The 13,378-nt window shown below is 51.1% G+C and overlaps 1 protein-coding gene across 19 annotated transcripts in view; it reads left to right on the forward strand.

Annotated features, from left to right (window-relative positions):
* The window catches only part of OTOF (otoferlin), a 105,044-nt gene that overhangs the window by 56,369 nt on the left and 35,297 nt on the right, over positions 1 to 13,378 (forward strand). For 13 of the 19 annotated variants that reach the window (XM_049819053.1, XM_049819033.1, XM_049819034.1 and 10 more), the window contains 7 exons: positions 1,147 to 1,176; positions 6,579 to 6,652; positions 9,210 to 9,336; positions 9,535 to 9,589; positions 11,361 to 11,492; positions 11,951 to 12,013; positions 12,885 to 12,969. In XM_049819053.1, the coding sequence (XP_049675010.1) occupies positions 1,147 to 1,176; positions 6,579 to 6,652; positions 9,210 to 9,336; positions 9,535 to 9,589; positions 11,361 to 11,492; positions 11,951 to 12,013; positions 12,885 to 12,969 (566 nt within the window). Of the gene's footprint in view, positions 1 to 1,146; positions 1,177 to 3,031; positions 3,284 to 6,578; positions 6,653 to 9,209; positions 9,337 to 9,534; positions 9,590 to 11,360; positions 11,493 to 11,950; positions 12,014 to 12,884; positions 12,970 to 13,378 lie in introns of those variants that run through there. The other 6 variants (XM_049819044.1, XM_049819047.1, XM_049819048.1 and 3 more) reach the window with 2 other exon arrangements.

Genomic DNA, 13,378 nt, shown 5'->3' on the forward strand with positions numbered 1-13,378 from the left:
TCCTGGATGGATTTCCTTGGGCGTTTTCCAGCCCAGACTCTAAGCTGATCCCTGCCCACGCTGGGCTGAGCAGCAGGACCCTGCTCTTCCCAGGCTCCCACCCACCACTGGGTCCTGCCCCCTGCCTTGTGCTGGAGCTCGTCTTCTGGACTTCACCTCTCTAAAAACCCATCCAGCAACACATCAAACTTTTTTTTTTTTTTTTTTTCCTATGTGGTCTTCCAGCAGCTAAGTGCACAGGGAGCTGGAGCTTCATGCTCTGAAGCCATCCTCCTGCCCCACGTCCTCAGCACAGACACGGCCATAGGGTGAAGCAGAGTAACAAGCTGTAATTAAAAAACAACCCTCCTAATTACTTTCTAGAGCTGGTTAATTGCTTTCTCCTCCCTGCTTTGTTGGCGCACAATGGGGGAGATTAGCCAGGGAAGAAAGAGTGACTGGGGGGGGGCAGGACACAAAGAGAGAAATGCGGGACCCGTGAGAGAAGGAAAACAGGTTTAAAAGCCAGAAAGCCGAGCCAGAGCAGGGGTCTGCAAAGTGAACCGGGGAGGTGAGGAGTCGGCCCTGCGCGGTATGAGGGCAGGAGGACGCAGAGGCAGTCTGGGCAGGGGTGAGGACCCCCAGATCCAGCCCATCTCCTCCAGCTGAGTCCTCTCTGGAGGGAGGACATGAATACACCTTTGTGGGAGGTAAGGAAGACCGCTCCCCTCTACCAAGAAGGAGAAGCAGCCTTGTCTCCTGCCCCGGCAGCATCCCCAATCCGTGCACGCACCCACTCATGTCTGTGCAGCTGTAGCTGCTTTACTGGTCCCGTACACGCATCCAGTTAATGCCCGTCACCTCCAGCTCCTGGCGTAGGGAGCTGCGGTTCCCCTGAGCCCCTCTAGCCTAGCAAAGGGTCGCGCAGAGATGTTATCCACCTAAATTACAGATGTGGGCAGGACAGGGGTGTTTGGGGTCAACCCTGCTGAGGAAGGTTGCCCGTGACTGCAGCCTGGGGATGGGGCACTTGGAGCTCTTGTGAGGAGCACGGAAGCTACAAGGGAAGAGCAGCCTCTTCTGATTTTATGGTCTGATTTGAAGCACTTGAAGTGCACTGAAGCTTGTTTGCCTTTTGTTCCCTTGATGCGTGGCCACCGGCTCCAGCAAAGGCAAAGAGAAGACGAAGGAGCACAAGTAGGTTCGCTCTCCCTGCTCCTTCTCCCCCTTGTTTCCAGCTTTCCTAGCTTATGTCGTGGCTGATCCCGTACATGGTGTGCTCTCCCTTTCTCTAAAACTGAGCCTGCCAGCCCTGGAGGAGCTTGGGTCTCTTGGATGTGTGGCCTCAGGCTTCAGAGTCTGCAGGGAATATTTATCTACAGCAAAAGCCAAATGTAAAAGACAGGCTTGGAGCAGTCTCTGGCAGCACTGGAAAGGAACTGTGAGGTCTCAAGAGAAGCCTGGCTCCCATCAGGTTTGGATGGGTCCTGGCTGGGGGGTGAGTTTCCCAGCTTGGGCACGGACAGCCTGGCCAGGGCTCAGGGCAGGAGAGGGTCTGGGTGCAGGTCATCAGCACAGGGCTGGGCAAATGGGATTTAGCACCAGCTTTACAGCTCCTGTGCCCACAGGTCAGGCTGCCACATCATCCATGTAGACAAGTTTCTTCAGCTCCTGCCTCTCTTTTATCCACAGCTGCTTGCATTGGTGCCAGACCGGGCTGTGTCTGAGCTCTCTCCCAACAGCAGCATCCTCCAGCTCTCTGGCTTAGCAGATCTGCTGAAATTTAAGCTCGAGTCTCCTCAAGCACAGGCTAATCTCCTGCTGTCCAGGGGATGATCCCTGCAGTCACCGCAGGGCAATTCCCAGTCAGTGAGGTCCCTTCTGGCTTGTTTGTATTGCACTGCAGCTGAAGGACCAGTTTAGGGCAGTATCTTACTGATGGACTCTTCTGATTAATGGTGTAAAGCAAGGAGGCAGAGACGAGGTGGGGAAAGGAGAGAAATGCCTTCAAGCAGTCAGCAGGGAGAGGGCAGACTCAAGAAAAGATGGGAACGGATCGCCCTGCACCAGGCAGCCTGGCCTTTGCTGGCTCCCCTCCCCAGTTTGGCTGTGTGGGGAAGAGGGAGAGGCAGACTGGGTCTGAGGGCCAGGGTCTTCCCTGGGCTCAAGGGCGGTGTGTGCAGGATGACCCTGTGGGGCTGGCAGCGGGGTCCGTCCCCAGTACAGGCAGGAGAACTGGAAGCCTTCTTAGCACAGGAGCGATGGAGGCAGCACCTGCCTGACGGGCATAATTCCTGCAAAGAACTGAGCCTTGGAAACCGTGTTCCCTGCTCCCAGCTCCCCAGTAAAAGGCAATGATTAAAATGTCCTTTTTACCCATGAATAATTAACCAGTAACCTGCAACCGTATCGTTAACTAGAAGCTGGCCAGGAGAAAACCTGCTTCCACCTCTCTGACCTTGTCTCAAAATCTGTCTGTCCTTCCGTGCTCCCCTCCTGGAGACCCACACAGGCAAAACCCTAAAGGACAAAGCCAAGTGCTTCTGGGAGCAGCAAACCAAACAGAGGATGTGTGCTTTGCCATCAACTGAAGAGAATTCATCTGCTCAATCCTGTATGAGACACAAGAAAATCCAAGGGGAGAACGCTGTGGGAGGCTGGGTGGAGCCTCTGGTGTCTAATACAGGCTCGAGCGTGTCTGGAGGCTTGTCCCTGGTTGGGAACAGCCAAGGTGTTCAGTCCTCCACCCCCAAGCTTGCAGGAACCCAGCGTTGACCCTGCTGCCAAATTGGGTTGCAACAGGCCAGCAGCTTGCACTGGTTTGGAGAGGAGCAGGCAGGTGGGCAGCAGCATCCTCTCCAGCTTGTCAGTTCTTTAGGAAACCGGGCTAAACCCAGGCTTTGGCAAAGGGCGGGGGGGGGGGGCTCTTGGTGCCACCACGCAGACTGTGTCGGCATCTCAGGTTCGCGGGTCCTCATGTAATATTCATGTGGGGACGGTGTCAGCTCTCTGCCAGTGCCGGCTTCCCATCCGCACCCTCGGATGCCTGGCAGGACCAGTGGAGGGGTTGGCACGACCCCTGTTTAATGCTGCAAAGACCCTGCTGTGCCCAGAGAGGAGGCTTGGCCGGGGTCCCCATCCCCGCTCCATCCCGACCGGCACGTGGGGCACGGCTCTGCCCTCGGCACTGGGATGGCCGCTCCACCCTAGATGTGCCACTGGGCACTCTCCTGTCTCGGCTGAGCTCTTCCAGCATCTCCTTCCTCCTGGGGGAAGCCAAGTCCTGGACAGCCAGCGGGTGAAGGTAGTACTCCCACGGGATGGGAAGGAGGGGGTGTATGGGACGTGTCAGTACTCGCTTGGCTTGGAAAAGGTGACAGATGGGTCTTGGGAAGGGGCTGGGGAACAAGGGTGAGCCGCTGGGCATCTGCCTCCAGAGCATCTGGGGTGGCTCCTTCCTCATCCTTCACTTACTTCTTCCCTTCTCCTCAGCACCTATCAAGTATGCTGCCAAAATCCACTTTTGTTTTTCTTTTTTTTTTCTTTTTTTCTTCCTTTTTTTTTTCTTTTTTTTTTTTTTTTCTTTTCTTAGTGATGTTCAAACTCTGTTGTTTCCTAGATATTTGCCTCCCTGGGACTCCAGTCCACTGCAATAATACCAGTAAGGTGAAGGAAGGAGGCAGTACCAGATGTTGTGGGCTGTGAAGAGCAACAGGGAGTTGTGGCCAGGATGCAGGCGTGGGGACAGCACCTGAAGTTTTATGCCACCGAGGGACCTTGTGTCCTCTGGACTCAGCTCTCTGAACCAGCTAGAGCTGAGGCTCGTTTTGTGGATGTGCTAGAGGCCATTTCCCATTTCTGGGGCCTCTTCTGCAGTAAAACTACCTTTGGGGACACACGAGAGGCTCCTGCAGCCGATGTCCCCAGCACATTTACTGAGGCTCAGCTGGCAGCGAGGGGTCATCGCTCCGGGAGGGGATGGGGTTGACACCAGCTCCCACGTGCATCCCTCTGGAAGGAACTGGGTTGGGCTGGTGCTGCTGGGACAGGTCTCAGTGCACGCTGCTTGGCCCAGGGGCTTAATCCCAGTCTTGTTCCACATGGCCCAAAACCAGCTTGATCGTTTTACTGATAGGGGCATCGGATGCTGTGCTAACCAGGACCAAATGCATCCTCAGTGCCCACGCAAGGACCTTGTTATTTTGGGTCCTGGTAGAGGACCAGCGCTGCCAGTGTCTTCCCTGCAGAGTCCTGCTGGTTCCATCACTAGGGGCTCTTCTGCTCTGTTTTATTTCCCAAGAAGCCTCGGAAATTCCCAGGACAGATACAGTGATTTTATCACTAACCATCAGTGAGAAAATGGCCTGCATGCCAGCTCTGGGGCTGGTGGGATTTTTTTCCACCCTCCATTTTTAAGAAATTAATTGGAAAGAAGCAAATGTAATGTAACTGACCCTGGAGGTATGTTGCCTTATGGAGGGGCTGTGTGTCTGCTGGATTTCCCACAGCTGCTGGAAGGAAACTCAGTGATGGAGAGTGGTCTTGGAGCAGAGTTTCACAGCCTGAGCTCTTATCGCAGCATTTGCTCGTGAAAAAATGAGTTTGCAAATAGCTTGAAAGTGTTACTTCCCCCATAGCACCTCAAGGCAGGTGTTCCCTGGCATGATTACAGATACAGAAATCTAGCCCTCATCTTTCCTCCTAGCTGTTGAGAAACTGCCCTTTCACTGAGGATCCTGTGAATTAATCACAGCTATCAGACTGCCTTGAGGCCCAAGCATGGCTTTAGTCCCAATTAAACCTCAGCTATAAATAGTTCCTGTATCTTATGCTGGCCTTCTGCCCCGATTGAATTCCCCCTTACTTGGTGAATACTTTAGCCTCCTATTTTCCTTCATTTTCTTCTCATTTGCTCCGGTTCTGTCAGCAGCCTGCAAACTTCCAGTTGTTATTTAAGACAACAAATGCATCAGGCTGGCTGCAATGAGAGGACTTCTTTGTTTTGCCAAGAAAAAAAAAAGTGCAGCTTCATCCTTTGGCCCCAGCCAGATGTGAGCAAAGCTGAGACTGGGAGATCCCACAGTTTCTGTGCTGTTGCCTGGCTCATGGGCAGCACATCCCAATCCTGCTGCATCCAGGGCTGGTGCTGAGCCCTGGCTCCCCTGCCCTGGCAGCCAGCTTGGAGGTGAGGTCAAGGCTGGAGGTGAGGTCCCCCCTTGCTTCTAAGCTGGCCCAAGAACACGTCCATCCAAGCTGCAAGGCTTCTGCAAAGAGCAACGCTTTCGAGGAATGGCAATTTTCCACGCAAAAAAATTCCCCTTCAGCTTTACCACCTTCTGCTTTTGGGACAGTCACAGGCCATTGCCTTCAAGTCTCTCTCCACCTCTTTGCTCTTTAATATCAGAACAGGGTTATCGCGTGGTCTGACTTGTACTTCTTGCTGGTTTCAGTTTTACAGATACTGTGGAGGTTCTTTCCTCCTGAGGTTTTCAGCTGAATCTTCAGGCTAAAAATCCACATCACATCCAGACTCTGTAACTTTCACTGGGGTAACTCGGAAGCTCCCACCTCTTTGCAACAGCAGCACAGACTTACCTCCAAATACAGGGAACAGTCTCCTGAAAATATCTGCAAGGCTTTTACGGTCTATAACAATACCTGCCCGTTTGCTAGATCTGCATTTGAGAGCAATCCAGGTTGCAGTGCAGAAATCCTACCGTTTACTGAATGCTGTATTTGTGTATATTTGCTGTACGTGTATGTAACAAATGCCAAGTAACGTAGGGGTCCAGACTGGCAATGCACTTGTGGTTGCATGGACTGATTTCTGAGCCGGAGTAACCGTCCCAGCCCCACTGAAGCATTTGGAGCTAGAAGTTCTACTTCTTAAAGTTGTCTTGAAATGATCGCTATTTTTAGAAAGCAACTGACAAGTCATTTGCAAACCATTATTTTGTCAGACAATCCAGCCCAAACTGCCCTCAGTGAATTTGACCCCTGCCTAGATTCAGACAAGGAGCTGAGACTGACCTGGTACTGGTGTTTACCATGCTGGAAGGGGGAAAATCAGGTTGCTGCAATGGGCTGCTGAAAAACTTCAGGATCTGCATAGGTTTGCTGCTGATCTAGCCAAAGAGGTTATTGATTTTTCACAGCAGGGTGCTGGGGGAAGTGGTTGGCTGTTTTCATTTTTAATAAATGGTTTTAGGTAACTGGGGAGCAGTTGCACAAACAGGTCGGGAGAGATGAGAAGTCCGCACGCAGCCGGGGCCAGCAGCAGAGACAGGAGGCACAGGTCTCGGGGAAGAGTTTGCTGGCTGCTAACTTTGTGCTCCAGTTTTGTGGTTTATTCCAAGTCAGGGCATTCCCTGAGGCAAAAAAAGGAGACCCAAGACTCTGCCGGCAGTGCATTTAGCTGCAGTCTTGACTCTGCCCTGTGGCATGTTTGCAGCAGCCCCTGCTTAGTCTTTCAGCTGATATTTCCTCTCTTGCTTTTGAGCTGTGAAAGACTCCTCCTGTTCCCACTCCCAAGTCCCAGAAACAGCATGAAAAATACAGGAATTGATGGGGTTTTTTTATTTCTCCATCTCTTCTTCCAGAGCTGGGAAAGGAGTTTTTTCAGCTATGAAGCTTGGCAAGACGCGCCCTCCAAAGGATGACCATCGGAAACAAGGTACGTTGCTCCTGGGAAGAGGTTGTTCCCTGCCCCAGTGCCGCTTTTTGGCTATCCTCCACATCCCAGGAAAGCACCTGAGAGACCCCATGGAATTACACAATCGCAGAATGGTTTGGGTGGGAAGAGACCTTTCAAGGTCATCCCCCTGCCATGAGCAGGGACACCTTCCACTAGTCCAGGTTGCTCAGAGCCCCGTCCAACCTGACCTTGGATGGTTCCAGGGATGGGGCATCCACAAACCTCTCTGGGCAACCTGGGCCAGTGTCTCACCACCCTCAGCGTAAACAATTTCTTCCTTATATCTAGTCTGAATCTGCCCCCTTTCAGTTTAAAACCATTACCCCTTGTCTTATCGCTACAGGCCCCACTGAAACGTCTGTCCCCGAAGTGGGTCACGTCGGGCACAGCCAGTCAGTAACTCGGGGATTAGCCAGGGAGCATTGGGTGCTTGGGAGGAGAGCTGGAGAGAGGGTCTCCACAGGGGAATGGGAAGTAGGAACTGATGGAGAGAGTCTCCAGCTGAAGGCTCGGCCGGGTATCACCCACCTTGTGATATCCCACCTGTGACAACCCCTGGGAGTCGTGCAGGCAGCATCTGGATTATATTGAGGGGACGACCTGCAAATGTGGTAACGCAAAGCAGGATTTAGCCCTTGCACCTTGCTGGGTGCGCGGTGCAGCAGCAGCACCACGAGAGGAAGGGCTCAGCTGCTGCGGGGCTGCCGGTCCCCCCGGGCTCGGCACCGCAGCGGCATTGAAATCGGACGCCTTTCTGGAAATGCACAAGAGAGTCAGCGATCGGAAATTCGTTGTTGTTTCCATTCAGAGCAAAGGATTGAGTTTCAACAGCAAAGAAACGGGGGAACGCGTGTTTGTGAGCAAGGACAAAGCATTGCTTTGGATAATGTTTCTGGGCAAATCTCCGCTGTTTTTCAGCCAGGTTCGAGGGTAGGAAAAGGGAATTTGGCCTGGGACATCAGCGTAGGTAGAAGCATTCGCAGCCTGTGGGAAGGGATGGCATTGAAACCTGGGTGGCCCCCCTCTCTCCCCAGTGCCTGAGCGTTCATCTCATGCTTAAAGCTTCACGCAAGACCGTGGGGAAAGCATCTGGGACGCAAAGGCAGGAAGAGGGTGCACGGTCAGGTAGTAGAGTGCTGTCACAGATGGGGATTTACCCGTGGTCAGGGAATGGCTGCGACGCAGCTGCAGTATTGCATGGTGTGGTCAGTGCTGCACAGCTGTGGAGCTCCTTCTTCCACCTTCCCCAGGCTTTCACACACCTCACCGGGGCTCTGCTCTCTTTACACCACCCTCATCTCTCAGCCTCCATGCTGGCTTGGTTGTGATTCCTACCCTTGGTCTGGCCAGCTGGTGATGGGACGGGCTGGATGTGTCGCACCCTCTGCCTGTTGGCCAAGCCAGCAGCCCTCTTCTGCCATGGTCTGCTTTCCTCCCATAGACTGCTGGTCCTGCTCAGGTCAAAAGACCCACTGAATCACCAAAAACCAAGCTGGGAGGATGCGAGTCTGTCCGCGCACCCGCACGTGGCAGCATCGAACCCGCTTAGGTCCTTAGTGGCTGGCGTGGCTCTGACTCAATCTCAGAAACTCCCAGCTGAGTTGAGGACCCCCTTTCCCCACCCAGCCTGCAGCAGTGCATCTCTCTCCACCCTGATGGAGACCTTTTCCTAACACCCAGCCTAGACCTCCCTCGCTTCATCAGAAGCCCATCTTATCTCACAAAACCAATCCAGACTATGGTGAAAAACCTGATTTCTGCTCTCCTGGAGCATGCCGATCTCCTGGAGCAAGGTACAAGCTTGCCTAGGTTAGTAGAGAGACAGGGAACCTGTTTCCCAGGAGCAGCGTCTGTGCTGCATGAGCGGATTCATACAGCCATGCCACCAAAGCAAACCAGTGACCCGACAACTCTGCTGATGTTTCTGTCCCAACAGAAAAAAATCATTGCTGCTTTGTGGTCATTTCTCAGCCAGAGCAAAGGCAGGAGGAGCAGGCATGACATGCACACAGATTGTGCACAGGAAAGGAGTATCTCAGCAACTTCTTCCAATAGAGACGCAGACCAGCGGAGTACACAGCTGTGTCTCAGTGCCAGCGGAATCTGGGGTCTTGACTCTCCCTGCAGAAATTTTTCTTCTTGGGAAATGACCCCTTTCTGCTGTTTTTTCAGACCTCTCTACCCCAAAGCTAGACAGTTGGTTGTCTTTGCAACTACTCTTCTGGTAGTTAGAGCGGCAACACGTGCTCAAATGCACTTTCACCCCTTGAGATCTGGTGTGTTTGTCATTTTTGGATTTCTGCCTGCACAAAGCCATACATGGGCATGCTGCCCAGGCAGAATAATGTGTCACAGGAGGCAATACCTCTTTTTTAATCCCTTTTTAGACCAGGTTGATTGTGACCTGACCTGGTGACCATTGTTCTTTGTATTATCAGGTGAGGTTGACAGGACATATTGGTTACCTTTTTTCTTTGCCTTTAATTATTCACCGAGTGGAAACAACAAGAGACATTCTTTTGTCTCCTTTATGCAGATGAACCTGCTGTTTTGGAGGCAGAAGACCTGGACCGAAAAGCCATGAGACAGGGAGGCAGACTGGAGCCAGACACCATCTCCTTGGCCTCCGTCACGGCTGTCACCACCAATGTCTCGAACAAGAGGTGAGGTCCAGATGTGAGCTTGTGCAAACCAGGAGGTGAGGCCACGCTGGCAGACACCCCACAACCATGTGTTCTCAGGGGTTTTATTCCTCAGGTTCAAAGAGGGCAGGAGCTTTGAGGGGTGACCCTGCAAATGCTGTGTCACAGTTTGCAAGTCCAACTGTGGTTTGACTGAGAGTTTCTTCTGCCCTTCCCAAGGTCCAAGCCTGACATCAAAATGGAGCCGAGTGCTGGGAGGCCAATGGATTACCAGGTAGGTGACAATGTTATGCCCCCAACCTCAGCTCACGGAGGTCACAGCTCCGGGGATGCGGAGACCGTTTTGATGAGCAGGGCACAAGTTCGTGCTGGGTTTTAATGCACTGCACTCATAAAGCATGACTTCCCAAGAGCTGGCATTTAAATAGTCAAGCGATAAACTCGAGATTAAGTAATTAATTGGTTTTGCTCTCCATCGTGTGAAGCCTAGAAAGCCCAAATTAATCTGTGATTGAAACAAGCTATCTCCAATACATTTCTCTTACTCCCTGTCATGGTTTAACCCCAGCCAGCAGCTAAGCACCAGGCAGCCGCTCACTCACTTCCCTCCACCCAGTGGGATAGGGGAGAGAATTGGGGAAAAAAAGTAAAACTCATGGGCTGAGGTAAGAACAATTTAATAGAACGGAAAGGAAGAAACTAATAATGATAATAATAACAATAATAAAATTACAATAATAATAAAAGGATTGCAATATACAAAAGAAGTGATGCACAATGCAATCACTTACGACTCACCAACCGATGCCCAGTTAGTTCCTGAGCAGCAATTTGCACCCCAGGCCAACTCCCCCCAGTTTATATACTGGGCATGAGTTCACATAGTATGGAATACCCCTTTGGCCAGTTTGGGTCAGCTGTCCTGGCTGTGTCCCCTCCCAACGCCTTGTGCCCCTCCAGCCTTCTTGCTGGCTGGGCATGAGAAGCTGAAAAATCCTTGACTTAAACACTACTTAGCAACAACTGAAAACATCAGTGTGTTATCAACATTCTTCTCGTACTGAATCCAAGACATAACACCATACCAACTACTAGAAAGAAAATTAACTCTGTCCCAGCTGAAACCAGGACACTCCCCAAGAGCTTTCAGTATGCTGTTTAGTATTCAAGATGGTGAGCCCTGGCTGGCAGTAGGTTGCTCACTGGATTTTCTCGGATAGGCTGGTACATGGTTGCTGTTGTCCTGTTCAGGGATGCTCCATTCCTGCCACTTTATCTAGAATTAGAACTACACATTTAGTTTCCCAAGGCTCAGATGATCCATGCTGCTCCCTTTTCTTTTACTAGTTGGTGCCAGCATGATTCATAAATTGGCTTGTCTTCTCATTTTTGCCAAGTCCTGCTGATTCAGCAGTGATTTAGCTTTATGTCCTCGCCTCTCAGCACAGCAATATATATTGGAACAATGCAAATAATGATTGTTGTTAGAGATTTATTACGTAACATTTGCAGCATCCACTGCAGACCAAATTGTGAGGCTTACAGGGAATGAATGTGCTTGGTTCGGGGAGGGGGGGGGGGACACACACATAAAGAACATGAAGGGGAGGGGGAAGGTGCAAAACAAATTACAACCAAGAGGCAGAAGGAACACAAGGTCCAGTTATTTGGCCATTGCAAACACGAGGATCACAAGGTTAGTGTTCATGGGGAATGGCTAATTTCTGGAGTATAACAGGATTTGCAGTGCTAGGCTGGTTTATGAACAAAGTACGTGCCTTGCTGACCTCCGTATGTCTGCCTTCCTTTGGCAACTGGCTTTTGTGGAAGATCTGAGAATTAAGAGGAAAGGACTTGATCTTCCAGGCTCCATCCCTGGGAAACCTCAAGACACTGCCTCAGCCCATGGCAGCAGAGGGGATGGGAGGCAGGGATGGATGAGAGGCATCTCTCAAAAACAAGAGATGGGGAGACGGGGATTAAGGCAGCGAGCAGCATCTGGTGCTGCTCTCGGGAGGTGAAGGCACACAAATCCCTCTCCCCAGGTCAGCATCACCATCATCGAGGCCCGGCAGCTTGTTGGGCTCAACATGGACCCCGTGGTCTGCGTGGAGGTTGGAGAGGAAAAGAAATACACATCCATGAAGGAATCGACCAATTGCCCTTACTACAATGAGGTGGGTCTGTCTGCCAGTGATGCTCGCAGCTACCTGTTCCTCGGGGTCTATGTTGCCGTTAGACAATTAAATGTTATTTCTTGTCACTTGGGGTTTTTCTTTTTTTTTTTGTCTGTCACCTCTTGTTGGAATAAGATGAAATCTCAAACCACGCAGAAGGAGAAATGAAGCCTTTGCCCTCTGATATTTTGCAAAAATGGTAAAAAGTGCTCTCACTTGATCTGTGCTGAATTATTCTTTTTTCTAAGAAGTTAGTGCTTCCTACTAATTCCCCAGACTGCAGAGGTTGGAAGCGTTGGGGCTTACACAGGTGCATCCCTGCTGTGACATGTGCTGTAGGATGCTCCTCCAGGCAGTCACAGCTTCTCCAGCTGGAGCATGCACTGCAATACTGCCTTTCAATCCAAAAGGAGCCCACCCCAGCTCTCCTTCCTTCACGACTGCTCTTTGCTTTTCAGTACTTCGTCTTTGATTTCCACGTCCCCCCAGATGTCATGTTCGACAAGATCATCAAGTTGTCTGTAAGTGAGCATGGTTGCGTTGTCCTTTCGGTGGGGCTTTGGAAGAAACCAGCCTATTTTGTATATGCACTGGGGATAGATTTAAGGTCCTTGATGCAAGACCCCCACACACACAGGAGCTGAGATGTTTGGTCCTACAAGCCTCACCTCTTTTGCAGACCCCCGGTCCCCCTATCTGTTGCTGACCTTCGTTGCTGGGTCCACACAGCTCCACTCCTGTATTCATTATCTCTCTCTCTGGCTGATCTCTGGTATTTCAGAGCCAGGTAGAACTAAACCTCTCTTGGGATGTGTTTAGGCTTGGGGAGAAGCAAGACCTTCCCAAGCCTGCCAGAGGATTTCCTGGGGCATGAGGCTGGCAGAGGTATTGTGGAAATTCAGGACTGCAGGTGCTGAGAGCAAAGCAGACACTGCAGCCCTCCCCACAGCCATGGAGGAGGGTGGCCAACAAGATTTGGAGATTCACTGACCAAAGCATGCTAATTAATTAGGAGTATCCATATCTATTCCATGCACAGACCAGCTGTACAATTTCTCACACAAAGGTAATTAGACCATAGATTTGGAGCATCCTAAAGGCCCTTCCTTCAGGTAAACATCCCAGTGGTTGTTCCCATAGTGGCTGGAAAACTGCATCTTGTTTCAAAGATAAATTTCTTTGCATTTTTTTGTATTCAATCCAAGTATATACTTGCTTGCAATACCGCTAAGTGAGAGCTGCCAACAGCACCATGCCCCTTAATGTCCTTATACAGACCAAGGAAAACACATAGCTCCTTTTCTGTCTGACACTGAACACCTCTGAAAAGAGCCTTATGGCTCCCAGGACATGGAAAAACAGTCTGACCTGTTTTCCCCCTTCAATTTCCAGGTGATCCACTCAAAAAACCTCTTGCGCAGTGGGACTTTGGTAGGCTCCTTCAAGATGGATGTTGGAACCGTTTATACCCAACCTGGTATGTAAACGTTGTTTGCAACCAGTCCTATGTGCCTACCTGCACCATCGAATAAATGTCCCTGCAAGGTAGCCAGGCAGGTGCTAGTTTCCTTGGGTGATGCTTATCTACCTTAATGTTAGTATCCTAGACATAAGCAAGTCACCTGGGCTACCCTCTGTGGTCAGGAAAGAACACTCTACCTCCAGAGAAGGTTGTATACCCCATCCTGAAATAAGGTGTTACAGCCAGAGGCTGAGATGCCTTCTGGGTGCGCTGGTCTCTATCCACCAACCTGCTGAAGAAGGAAGCCCAAGGCAACTCGCTTAGGCAAGATATCAGCCTTCCAGATAGATGAAGGTCACGGGCTGGATCTTGCCCTCTGTGGCTGGCATTTAAACCAAGAAAGGAAGATATCTGCTGAGCAATG

Source organism: Accipiter gentilis, chromosome 16 (genome assembly GCF_929443795.1).
Source record: "Accipiter gentilis chromosome 16, bAccGen1.1, whole genome shotgun sequence".
Classification (NCBI taxonomy): domain Eukaryota; kingdom Metazoa; phylum Chordata; class Aves; order Accipitriformes; family Accipitridae; genus Astur; species Astur gentilis.